This window comes from Solanum pennellii, chromosome 8 (assembly GCF_001406875.1).
Source record: "Solanum pennellii chromosome 8, SPENNV200".
NCBI lineage: Eukaryota > Viridiplantae > Streptophyta > Magnoliopsida > Solanales > Solanaceae > Solanum > Solanum pennellii.
In genome coordinates this window covers 28,522,662-28,536,281 of record NC_028644.1, presented here as the reverse complement: position 1 = coordinate 28,536,281, position 13,620 = coordinate 28,522,662, and the positions used below count along the sequence as shown (strand labels likewise).

At 31.4% G+C, this 13,620-nt stretch overlaps 1 protein-coding gene across 1 annotated transcript; it reads left to right on the top strand.

Moving 5' to 3' along the window:
• The first annotated feature begins 11,867 nt into the window (after positions 1 to 11,867).
• Positions 11,868 to 13,523, top strand: LOC107028162 (protein TIFY 5A-like). The gene is made up of 3 exons (XM_015229209.2): positions 11,868 to 12,004; positions 12,104 to 12,203; positions 13,147 to 13,523. Exons 1-3 carry the CDS (start codon positions 11,901 to 11,903, stop codon positions 13,324 to 13,326), a joined length of 384 nt encoding a protein of 127 aa, XP_015084695.1. The 5' UTR covers positions 11,868 to 11,900; the 3' UTR covers positions 13,327 to 13,523.
• The last annotated feature ends 97 nt before the right edge of the window (positions 13,524 to 13,620 follow it).

Sequence of the window (13,620 nt, the reverse complement as noted above, 5' to 3'; positions counted from 1 at the left end):
CTAAATAAGGAGAAAAGGAGACTGACTCCCTTCCTCTCCCACACAAAAAGTATTGACAACAAATGAGCTACCAAGTACCTTGTATCCTAATTTTCAATATTTATGTCTTTCTAATTAAGATCACATCTTTAATATCAGTGAATTAACACTCTTTTTAGTTTTTTTCTCCATGTTTATGCTTCGTTATTAAGATAATCTAGCTTAATACTCCTAAGTTTAGATTAGGAGCACAATGCAAGAGTAAAGCATCATTCTTTTAGGATTACTAATGTAACTCTTTTCATAACATTATTTCTTATTTGTTTATGAATTTTAGTTTTCGTTATCGGATTATGGGTGGATAAAAACACTCAATCTAGGATTATGGCCATAGTATGAGTATCACATTCTATTACTCTCTCCTTTTTAAACAGAATAGTCTAGCTTAATTTGAAACTGAGTTTTAAAAAAAGTAGATTTTTTTAATTTTGTGATTCTAAATTAAAGTTATATCAAATGTATCAAATGTCTTTTAATCTTGTGTCTTTAAACATGTCACATGAAAAGTCAAAGTTAAAATTTGCCAAAAAAAAGTTGTCATTCTATTTTTAGAAGACAAAAAAGTAAATGAGATTAATTTTTCAAACGGATAGAGTAATATATTGTTTGTATTGAGGATTCTTCCATCCATGTTTTGTAGTCTGTGTTGGAAGGTTATATACACTTAATTTGATTAAGAAAGGAGTACTTTTTAAAAAATTGAAGTGTTGGGCAAATCAAAAAACTGTTTTTAAATAGAAGTAAAAGCAATTTTTATGCTATCGAGAAAAAAAAGCTAAAAATTTCTCGATTTGGAGTTTCATATTAGACCCAATAAAATAATGGCAAACCAGACTAGGTATTTATGAAAGACTAATTAAATATGATGAATTTACTTTAGAAATATTTTCTTCTTTTTTTTTCATTGAGAACTCATCAACCAAAATATGTGCAATAGTATGTACATGTCACCATAGGTTCATAAATTATAAACTAATAAGATGAACTTTCATCTATCAATTAATTTGTTAATATTTTAATCTGGAGTTCTTTCTTTAAAAGATTTGGAATTTTATAAATCCATGAGTAAGATTAATATTTTTTTATTTTGTAAACAATATGTCATTTGCTTAGATAGAACATTTTACTATTTGAGTAAAATAAACACTCAAATTGTGGGTTTGTTACCCCTTTTCTTGAGACAAACGCAAAGCAATATTCTGTTGTTCAACACAGTATTTCTCCCACGTCTAAAATAGTCTTACTTTCTTTTTTCTCTCTCTCTTTTATTTTAGGAATAATTATTATTCCGCATTATCATTCTTATATTTATCCTTTTTTTTCCTCCTCTTCTTATTTTTATTTTTTCATTATTAAATACTTTTAAGTCTATCAAATAGTAAAATCTTTTACTTTTTGTAAACTATAATATTGTTGCGTATTTATAAAAAAAAATCAAATTTACTTGGTGTATTCTTTTAATTTCAAGCACTGCAACAAATCAATATTAGTTTAATATCATTACATCAACTTATCAAATTTAGCGCAACTATTCCAATATCATTATATATGTCATGATCCGAAATCGAGGTCATGATGACAAACATCCCGAAAACTCAATTTGATGTGTAAACCGAATGAATTAACACATACGAGACTCCCAAAAGGAATTCAGGCCACAACCGAAGAGAAATAAAATACAACAAGAAGTTTTCAATTCAAGAATTCATCGTACAACTCAAGTTTTTGAAAGAAAGTTAAAGACTGTAAATGCAAGATGGAGATTGTCGGTGCCGCCAATAAATAAAATAACGACACGAATAAACTTAACACATAAGGCGACAGATAATACTCACATAAACAGGCAAACAAGTTACATAACACAACAAAACTGGCCAAAGGAATGCAATGAAATGATCTGGTGGAATCAACGTTGTCGCACAAGCAGTCATGATAAACACCTTACCGAGTTTTAGCTTTCATGCATGGGGGATTCACAGTCATATACAAATCTCGAAATATCCATATCTCATCAACTTGCCACCTAGCTTATGGTCAACGATAAATGTAAGGTGTCTATTTTTCTTTATAAAAATAGTATTTCTTAAGTTACCTCATATTTTCATGAGCAATGGTATGATGAATAAGGATGAATGCATCACAACACATACAATAACATGGATCTTAATAGTACAAAATTTCCAAATTCAATAAGTCATGACGGATGTCCTCATATGAGAATAGTCATTTGAACCCAACATTTACCACAGATAACATTTAACATAATCACAAATCAATATGAACCCCTAATTTTAGCATCTTAATGTCAAAATTTTGAAGTCGACAAGTAAACCCTTCTCTCAAGCAAATTCTCAAATATACAAGTTCTCAAAACAATTAAGAATATAACACGAGGCTTCAACATAGGCTAAGCATCACAAATAAGCCTCACACATGCTAAATAAGAAAGTCTACACTTACCTACCTCTAAATTTCATGCTACAATCTCATTCCACAGTTGAATTCATAAGAAAGATTGCCTACTCATGTAAGTCTAAAAAAAGAATAGTCAAATATATCTCGAATGCCAAAACTTCACCCGAACATCTCTATTAAAACCTTTCTTCTACCAAACAATCTCCCAGACTATCTCCAACTATCAAGAATGGAAATGATTCATCAAAAGAGGCCCAATGATACTCAAATTGGAAAGGTTAGGAACCGGGGATAAAACAATCCAAATATATCTTCAAAAATTAGAAGGTTCAAATCAGTTTTTCATTTGAAAAATACATTCTACAAGTCAAAAGTAAATCTTGGTTGAAAACCCCATTAGAAACAAACAAGAAACGAACTTCAAATCAAGTAAATATTGATTTCCCAACTTTTGGAGGAAACCCCCAAATCCACATTGAAATCAGGAATTAAAAATATTTTCGGAGGATAAAATTTGAAGAAATAAAATAGGTAAAATGCACTTACCAAAATGAACTTCCTCAAGATCCCTCAAAAGATCTTCTCCAAAGTTCTCAAACGATGAAAATGGTGGAAATGAGATAAAGGGAAGGGTCCCAAACATCACTGGTATGATCTTTAAAAGAAGCATCCGCAAATGCGAGGAGTACACTACGAACGCGGCAAACTAAATTTCTTAGGTCCTCGAACGAGATAACAGTGTTGTGATCATGGAACATTGTTCACCATTAAACACATTAGGAACCTCCCGCAAATTCGGTGCTCCAGGACCACTCGCTTAGCGAACGCACTAGGGGACCCGCGAACGTAGTCCCTTTGCACCAGACACCAAAAAGTAGAAAAGCTAAAGGTCCAAGTTTCCGATTAGACCCTATAAAATTGTTTGAGGTGTGCTATAATGGACGTGCTACATACTAAAATAGATATTTTGAAATCAATGAAATTGTCGGATTTTCAAAAAAAAGAAGTTCGAATGACATAATTACCCTTCTGTACCTCTCTTTACTCTTAAAACTCAACTTCTTACTTAAACACCCATACCTCAACCTAAGGCCTCAAAACACTTAGTGCAATGGATAGATAGCATCCCATTTCACCACCTACCCTAAGTAGTACGTTCTTTTAGGAGACTTAGTTCATTCAATTCATATAAGGCTCACCAAGACTCTCCTTTCGGAATGCCTACCTAGTGCAATGGATAAATAGCGTCTCATTTCACTACCTACCCTAAGTAGTATACTCTTTTAGATGACTTCGAATTTTCATTACTTTTATGGGGGTTAGCTTAACCGACATAGACCGTGAGATCTAAACATGGAATCCCGATACTTCCCTTATCGGAGAAGGGTCCCTTCACTTGCCTAGGGTGAGGCCTTACTTTGTTTTAGCTTTTACATGGCTTTCCCAATAGCTACACCTATGCGGGCGCATATTTAAGGGATAATGAAATTGCTACTAAGTAACTCATTCTCTACTAACGAGGAGTACTCATATCAAGAGGTACATTGGAATACAACATCTCAACTCACGAAGTGTAACCACCTCTTCTTCATATCCTCTCGGTGCTAGGCATAACTCCCCACGGATTCTCAACATTCATTACTAAAGATCAAGCATAAATTTTGGACACCACATCTCAACTCACTAAGGGTATCCATCCTCCAACTTACATTAGAAAGCTATTAGGAATAGTGAGGTTGCTACTAAACACTTCATCTCAACTCACGAAGAGTGTTCACCCCGAAACTCCCCTTTTGACTTAACATAGCTTCATTCATTCATTCATTCAAGTGTGAGTGTGTGTGTACATGTGAGCACACCTTGAACATAAGCATCATTTCATTTACATTTAATTCTATACAAGCTTAGACCTTCTTTCATCACCTCACACACTTTAACATGTTTCGTGTAATCATATAAGTCATTTAGACATAATCCTTAGAATACTTTTCATAACAAGCTTCATAAAACACATTAACAAGAGTATCTTCATTTCCATATTTATTCACACAATATGCATTCATGATCTCATTCACAATCAACAAGTAATTTCACATTCATACAATTCAAGTAAACACCGCCACTAAGAAGGTGGATCATACCACTCAAGAGCATTTCGAAATTAAAGCTAAACAACATAACCAACTTACCCTTTTATCCAAGCTTCCATCACCTATAACATTTTACTCAACAATTTATCATACATTATCCTTTAGAGCAGTAGCTAAACATCAATAACAACACAAGTAAAGCAAAGCTCAAAGACTACTAAACCAAGCTCATTTAACCCATTTCCTAAGCCACAATTTGATAAAAAGCTTTAACGTGATTTCATTGAAGTTTTAAAATTAAAATCACCAACTAACATTATAAACATCATATTTTAGAAACGTTTTCATGCAAGACCGATACTTAGAGTCAAAGATAGAAGAAGTTAGGGTTGAAAACCCTTTTTGAAAATTCATTAGAAGGGACTCATTGAATGGAAGAGGGTTCAAGGATGGATACCATACCTCAAATAGAATAAAACCCAATGATTTTGATGAAGAAACACGTCCAAACTAGCCCTCCTAGTTCTCCTTGAGTCTTAGCTCCAATGATGACTTTGAGAGAGCTTGTTTTTAGAGAAAGAGTTTGAATATTGAAATGAGGGGTATTGTCTAGGTCTAGGACATAAAACTAATCTAATATAACTTTAAAATCCTAAAAATATCATCCTAAGGTCATAAAAGACTTGGGGTGAATTTACACAAAAAACCCCAAGCTGGCAGCAAACGAGACAGCTTTTGCAGGCCCCCATCGATGCCTCTCAACGACGGACCATCGATGCTTCGACGTCCAATTGATGAGGGATCGTGGATTGGGTCTGAAACTTCCAGACCTGCAGGAATTCATTTACAAACTAAGGACCAGGTCAACGAGCCATCGTCTGGTCTACTGGCCGTCAACTGGCTCGTCGATGGATACTGTTTTTTGGCAGTTTTGGTCTTAGAGTTGGGGTACTCTTCTAGGTCCCCTCGTGGGTCCTAGATGGAGTCGTACCCAGAATTTAAACCCCTAAACATATTCGTATAGGTCTTAGGAACATCCCACATCAATCTCAAGCAAAACGAACATGCAAAACTCACTCAAACACATCAAAGACACATGAATACTCTCTAAGGCACACTTTTAGAAAGTCTTGGACGTTTGACCTCCAAACTTAACCAAAATTCAAACACTACCTAAGGACACTAATATAACTCATTTTAAATTAAAATTAACTCAAGAAACAATCACGAATCTCTAATTCACCTTAATTTGTTTTAGGGTGTTACAGTTCACTATTGTACTCATGAGATTGGAGACTATAATGCAATGTGCATAAAGAGGGTCTCAAGTATGTCTCCTAGTTCTTGAACTATGTTTCCCCCATAAAAATACTAGTTAGTGGATCCACCTAGAATGTTATGTTCATGTTTTGGTACTACCTTGGCAAGTAGTCCACCTTCTTTCGGTGTAGGGTTTCATGACACCGGATTTCACATTTAGCTGTTTTGGTCTATGTCGATTAAGGCAAGTGTTCCCAAAAGTAAAATGAAGTAACGACGTGAACACTAACTACGGTGATTTAAGGGGTTTGACTTAGTCTAAGTAGGGGTATGGGACTCTACCGATACATTGCCCTAGTTGGCCTTGAGGGAAGTCCTGGAAGGTTGTTCTTATGTTTTATAAGTAAATGATATGCATATGTTAATTTAACATGTTGATGATCCTATATGATGTTGGTTTAATTTATGAACATGCTATTGGTCTATATTGCTAGATATTATGATGAATACTTTTAATGCTATGTTATGTGAGTCTAAACATTACTTATGGTCCTTTATTGGGTTTACTTGTTAAGTAAGGTTATGGGGATTTACTTGGTCATTACACTTGTAGATTTGATGGTGGGTTATGAGTAAGGGTCTTGCATATGTTGTAATGTATAAACTCTTATATGTGCTTTGTTGTTATAGCATGATCTTAGGGTTTTTTGGTTATGTATTCAAGAATGCTATTATACATGTCTACTTGATTATAATTGATGATGTTGTTCTTGTATTATACATAGTTCTTATGTTAAGTTGTATTGATTATGAACATGACTTATGCTATTGTGATCCATATGTGCTATATTCTCTCTTATGTGTGCACTAAAGGTTTCCAAATGACTAACGTAAATGTCCCTTTCTCATGCATTCTTTCAAATGTTTTATGTGCATATTTCCATACTTAGTACAAGTGGTGTATTAACCCGTATTTCTATGTTTCTACAATTATGTAGGTTCCGGACGTTGAGCTTTTAGAGGGCCATTGAATATAACTTGGATTCTCATTCTCCAAGTTTGGTAGGTCCTCACCTTCCGAGGACGATGCCACTATCTAGCTATTGATATTGTTCTAGTTTAAAGACATTTATATCTCTCCCTTTTCAATTGAAGACGATTGTTGTATATGTCTATATGTGGCTTTATAGTAATGAAGTAAGGGCTATGCCCAAATATTGTATTCGATTTAGATGGTTTAAATGTGAGACTTATCCTACACTTCCTATGAGATTATATTGCTTTATTATGTATGTGAAATAAAAGCAGAAGCCTATGTAGTGCTTCCTATGCGAGGAATCTCTGTAAACTCTCTATGTATATATTATGTGTAAGCGAGAGGTCTATGTAAACCTCAATGTAGAAGTAGATGAAAAGTTTTAAATTTTTCGCAACTTAACCTATGAAATGTAATGATGAATGTTAAGAGGTTAGTCTTAGTGCTCCTCGAGGACGACGACACCGGTTACTTCTAGGAGGTGCTCCCCGGATGTGACATCAACAAGTGCAATGTGTAAGAAAAGTCTCATACCCTCCCTCACATTATGTAGAACCCCTTAAGAAATTCCTAGTAAGAGTTTATACATTTCCTTAGGGAAAAAGGTTACAATAATCGACATTAGACCATGTGAGCTACATGTAATACGGTGTTCTACTCCCACACTGAAAAGAGAGGGTTAACACTTGCCTAAGGTTTAACCTTTCGTACATAGCTATCTAGGTGGATCCACTAAGCTAGAATCCTATGTAGGCACATAGTTAAGGGTCAAGGAGATCGTTGCTAGAAACCCTAACTTGCTAAACGTGGGGGCTTCCATCTCATGAGACGACATATACATTGGGAATCCATACTTGCTAAACGTGAGGAAACCCATGTGGAGAGCCGGACTTACTAAACGTGAGACCCCCATCTCACTCACATGCTTTTTTAGGTGCTAAGCATATATTCCCTTTTAGTAATCATATTTAGTAAGCATATTTAGTCATCACATAAGTTCACATTAGCCTTTACTAGACTCTTATGTAATCATAATTTATCATAGGTGAGAACAATCCTTTCACTTAGAAACAATAGCAAGTGAGTAAACCTTTCAATTTAAGTATAGACACACGACCACCATTGTGACGGAGAGTGTATTTTGGGGGGTTTTGTGGGAGGAGTCTAAGTACGAACACACGACCACCATTGAAGGAACGTGATTCCATATTCGGCTCATCAACTGCCCTCGTAGTTCCAAGCTGTTTTTAACAGCTTTTAGGGCCAAGGTTTGGGTCTTCCTCAAGGACCCTTGGGATGGTCCTTGGGGAGTCGTACCTTGACGTTTTGACCCTAAACACGTGGTATTGTGTACATAAAGTATTTTTACAAGATTTATCCTCATACGACCCTTCAAACCCCATGCAAGACCTAAGGACACATTAGATTATTTCCATTAGTTTCCAAACATCATGGTCATTTCTTGACGTCTAGAGTCTAATACTTCCAAACCAACTTAATTACATTAATTGGGGTCTGGAAACATTATTTAACTTTTTTTAAGTCATTATTCATTATACAAGGCCCTAGCCTAGGTCATATAATTTTCGGGGTGTTACATTGGGTTGAGATAATTACTCAAAAATAACCTCTGTAAGAGGTAACTGAAGCTATCTGAAAACTCTTTATACTTTTCATAAAATGATACTTTTTATTCGATGTGAAAATACTACATTTGACTCCATTTAATTTTCCTTAAACTCTTCTCACAAATCAGGCTTTAAACTCGCTTTAGTTTTAAAAATGAATATAAGAAAGATGTCGGTTTAAAGATTTTCAGTAAAAACTTCAACAAATAGGGTCCATGTGGAAATTCAAGCATAAACAAGAACTCAATAATTTTAATGCAAAAAATATTGCAATCTCATAACATAAGGATTTAAAATATTGGAACAAGAATATAACTCATACAAAAAGTCCACGAAACTGGGTTAGAATCCTAGATTGAACTTTTATTAATTGAATTGAGATGTAGAGCATGAGGACGAACTTAGTCCAACACTATGAATAGCCTTACATACCTTGAGCGCTCTAAATTTTGAACTTGACTTAGTGGTAGAGGTCTTTTATGACCCTAAATCACTTTTGATACTCTTGGTATACTTGGTAAAGGACCTTAAACACATTAGCAAGTAGTACATCACCCGATTCAAACTCATATACTTAAGATGAACGATTTGGATTGTTAAAGTAGAGTTGCGAGGTCTACACACTTTATATTATATTCTTTTCATTATATATATTCGTATTTAATAAGTCTGCCTACATCCTGTCTTCTTGAAACTTCACTCGTAAAATTACATTGTGCATGTAATATTTATTCAATTATATATGATAACAATAAAAAAAAGGCCTCACCATGAAATTTGTCTTTAATTAGGCCCTCAAACAAGTTGAGATGGTCCTGATATCAATACAACAATAATAACATGTGTACTCACATGTCGAGTGTGAAAAGAGTAGTGTACATTAATATTAGATTTATATTCTCCAATTCTAAAATTAGCAAAATTAACCAGCTTGGCTAATTGACCTCAAATATACCACCAAAGTTTGCTCTAAAAGATAGCATCTCAAAATAATTGTCGCATAACGTCATATCACTATTAGAGTAATTCCGAACTAATTCTTCGCTTAAATGCTCCTAGCGAACTAAGTTTTCTTTGCATGAACTAATTATACATGTGCATGTTCATACACGATGGATACGATTTCATCACTTAAATATGGTATAAACTAATAAAAACTTGTTATAAAATGATAAAATAAAAAGGAGGAAAAAATAGTAGGAAAGACTTCTTATTCCTCTTGAATTCTATTAACGAATTGAGGTATATTCTCTTATCAATTACAATGATGTAAAATCTTAAATAGATAAGTGAGGTGATTTTTTTTTTACTTAGAGGAAAATTGACTTGATTCGTAAGTAGCAATTATCCTTACATTTTCCCAACGAAATTTATATAATAGACATTTACTATAATTAAATATATTACAAAACTTATTTTTATTATTGAGATAGAGTAAGAGCTATTCCAGTGATATAATTTTTAACTGTTAGTGAACAACAGATGTTAAGTTTATATCACTCATTTAAAATTGTAATTAGCTATAGTTTTTAATTAAAAAGTCTAAAAGTGAATTTTATGTACACTATATTGATATTTTAAAAAATTAACCACACATTTTAATATATATAAACTAATGTTAAAAACAATTTCACATTATTAATAAATTTCATAATGATGGTAGCTGCTTATTTTTTGATATTTTTTTAAAAAAAGTTTTCACGTCAAATTTTTGCTATGAATAAATGAGTTTATAACAACTCATATGTCATTTAATATTGTCATGAGTAATTTGCTTTTTTCATTGTCGGCCATTAGAATTTAATGTTACATTGGTAGTTTGCTTTATAGAGTGCGGGGTAAATATAGTTCTAAAGTTAGATGAAAAAGATGTATATGCTGAATGCGTCAATTTAATGTTGTTGTAAGGATAAATATAACTTTTTTTTCTTTTTAGTATATAAAGATAATTATAAATTTATAGTCTTAAAATATGAGGAAAAAGCAAATATATTGAAAACTTAAAATGGAAGATACATATAATCTATTTTTATGGGTCGTTTTAGTTTAAATACAAGTTATGATGGTATTAGTATGATATGACTAGTTATGATGGGATCAGTTATACAAAGATTATTTCTTAGTGAATTTTGATTTGTTGTATTCAAAATAATTGTACTACATAAATTTTAAGGACAATTATTTATCTACAAAATATCTTTCATTTTATTTAATTTTTTATATTTTCTTTGCAAGTTTTAGTTATTTGTTCTTTTTTTAAAAACTCCATCTTATTTAGCTTAAATATTTTTGTGTGTGCATTCCTATGATGGTACCTTATATATTTAAAAATGGAACTTTTTTATTTATTTTGCTTAAAAATAGAACTTTCATCTTAAGTTTGATAGGAGCTGTTTGGTGTGATGGATAAAGAGAGTTGATTTCAAGATAAATTTTGTTATCCTTTATTTCCTTGTTTGGTTGCAAAGTTTGGAATAACTTATCCTAGGATTATAAATTAGTATCGGGATAAGTTATCCCTCACATAGGGTGGTATAGTAATCTCGGAATAACTAAAATTATTCCTCACATTGAGTTATATAGTAATTTCAGGATAAAATAAATAAATGACAAATATATTCCTTGAACCCTTTTTATACATTAATTTTCACATTTATGTACATTTGCATTATTTTTAAATATCATGTATAATAATTTTCTACTACTCCTTATTTTCATGATAATTATTCATATTTTTCTATTAAAAAATTAAACTACATAAATATAATCTTTATTTATGAATTTATTTGACCAACTCTTATTTTTATTTATATTTTAATTTCTCATAAATATAAGAATTATCAAATAATTTCATAAATAAAAATTATATTAATTTAATGTAATTTTTAATAGAAATATATGAAGAATTATTATAAAAATAAGGAATAGTGAAAAATATATATATATATATATATATATATATAAAAGAGAAAATAACTTATTTTAAAACTAATTATTTATTCTAAAATAAGTTATGTGAAATTTACTCATCAAATAACATATAAACTTAATCTCTCACGTCAAAGGAAGCCTGTTTGTTTTATCGCTAATAAATAGACAAATAAAAATAAATAAAAATAAAAGGAGACAAGAGACGTAGCAGGAAAGTATATAGAAGAAATGTCATTTATCACGTGCTGCTTTAATTAATACTTTAGCCGTTTGCCATCTTTGTAGACATGTCCATTTACCACTACGTACTTTCGGAAAGTGACGGCTGGCTATTTATGAACCAACTATATTATTAATGTTATTATTCATGTGTTAAAAACGTGGCTTTTATTTTTTTTCCAAAATATACCCACCCACCCACCTTGAACCCTACCCACTACTTGTATGTATATATTCATCATTCAAAATCCTCTTTCTTATTTCATATCACAATCGAAGAAAATGAGAAGAAATTGTAATTTGGAGCTTAGGCTTATGCCACCTTCTCTTTCTACTTTTTCTCCTAACATTTGCAGTAATAATAATACATCCTCCTATTTTTCAATGTAAGTCTTCAATTTTATTTTTAATCATTTTCTAATATTACATAGTGATTATAGTCATTGTACTGATTCTGTATTTGTTTTTGTTTACTTATTATATAGGGAGGAAGATAAAGAAAGCACAGAATTAGAGAAGAAATCTGAGCCGTTAACCATATTTTACAATGGAAAACTTGTGGTTTCTCATGTTACTGACCTTCAGGTATATTTTTTTTCTCTTTTCATTTCTGTAGCTTATTGTTATTTTTGAGGTGTATGGACGGACTTCTGTGAACCTATACGTCAGTCTATCATGAGTATATATGATTATGTTTTTTTAAAAAAAAATTATTAGTATGGAAGGATCTTTGTACGCTCATGAATTAACCTTACCATATAGTACTAAATAAATGATCCAACTCATAAATAAATTTTTAAATTTGTTAGGTTTTTTTTTTAGATTTTTTAACTGTGTCATTTTTTTATTTTATCACTTAACTATTCGTAATTTATTCCTTTTAAGCAATGTTGGTTGACGTGGAACTAACGTATTGATAGAGAATACATATATTGTTCCAGAACTCATTACTCCAATTGATAATGAAATTGTTTGAGAATAGTTGTGTGTTACTTCAAGCCATTTGAACACATTACAAAATAAATGACTCAACCCAACAAGTTTAGAGATCTGTTTATTTACTTAGCTTAAAAAAAATAATTATGTTGTTACTTTTTCTTGTAATTTCTTTTAAATAGACATGATGTAAACTAAAAAGTTAAAGAATATTTTTGATATATTATATATATATTTAGTTTAAATTATAAATTCATATATTTTTAATTCTACATCAAATTAAAATATAAACAGATAAATTGAAGAGAGGCAATAGAGACATTTTTTCTTTAGTGTAAAGTTTGCTGAAATTTCGTGACAAATATCGAACTTTGGTAGAGACATGATTTAGTCAACCAAGATGCACGTTTTTTTATTCATATAAAATCTTTATTTAGATTTTTAAAAAAAATTGTAGCCATTAAAAAGAACCATTTTCATTATCTTAAATAAGATAATTATGATTGGGATTCAAATTATTTCACCAACCATACTTGCCGTTAATAAATGACTTTTGTTAATTATTCTAATTTATTTATTTTTGTAAGCGCAGGCTAAAGCTATAATATATCTTGCAAGTAGAGAAACAGAGGAGAAAACAAACAAGAGTCTGTCACCAATATCTGAGCCATCATCACCATTATTACAACCTCAAACTGTGAAGAAATCTCTACAAAGATTTCTACAAAAAAGAAAAAGTAGAACTCAAACAACTTCGCCATATCATCACTAGCTTAGTTTAGTTCCATTATTTGTACATATGTTTTGTATTTTTGGATCTAGAAATTAGCGTATCACTTATTTTATACAAAATTTTCTTATTTAATTTTCTCTCTGTTTAGCTTAGGATAACATTACTCGTGTGGTGACAAGAACACACGCATATTGACAAAAAATGAAAATCAAGAAAGGATTTAGATGTGAAATCAATCATAGATATTATATTGTCTCTATACGAAATGGTAAAAAATATAAATAATCTTATTCAATATATATATATATATAATAACATTATATATATATATAT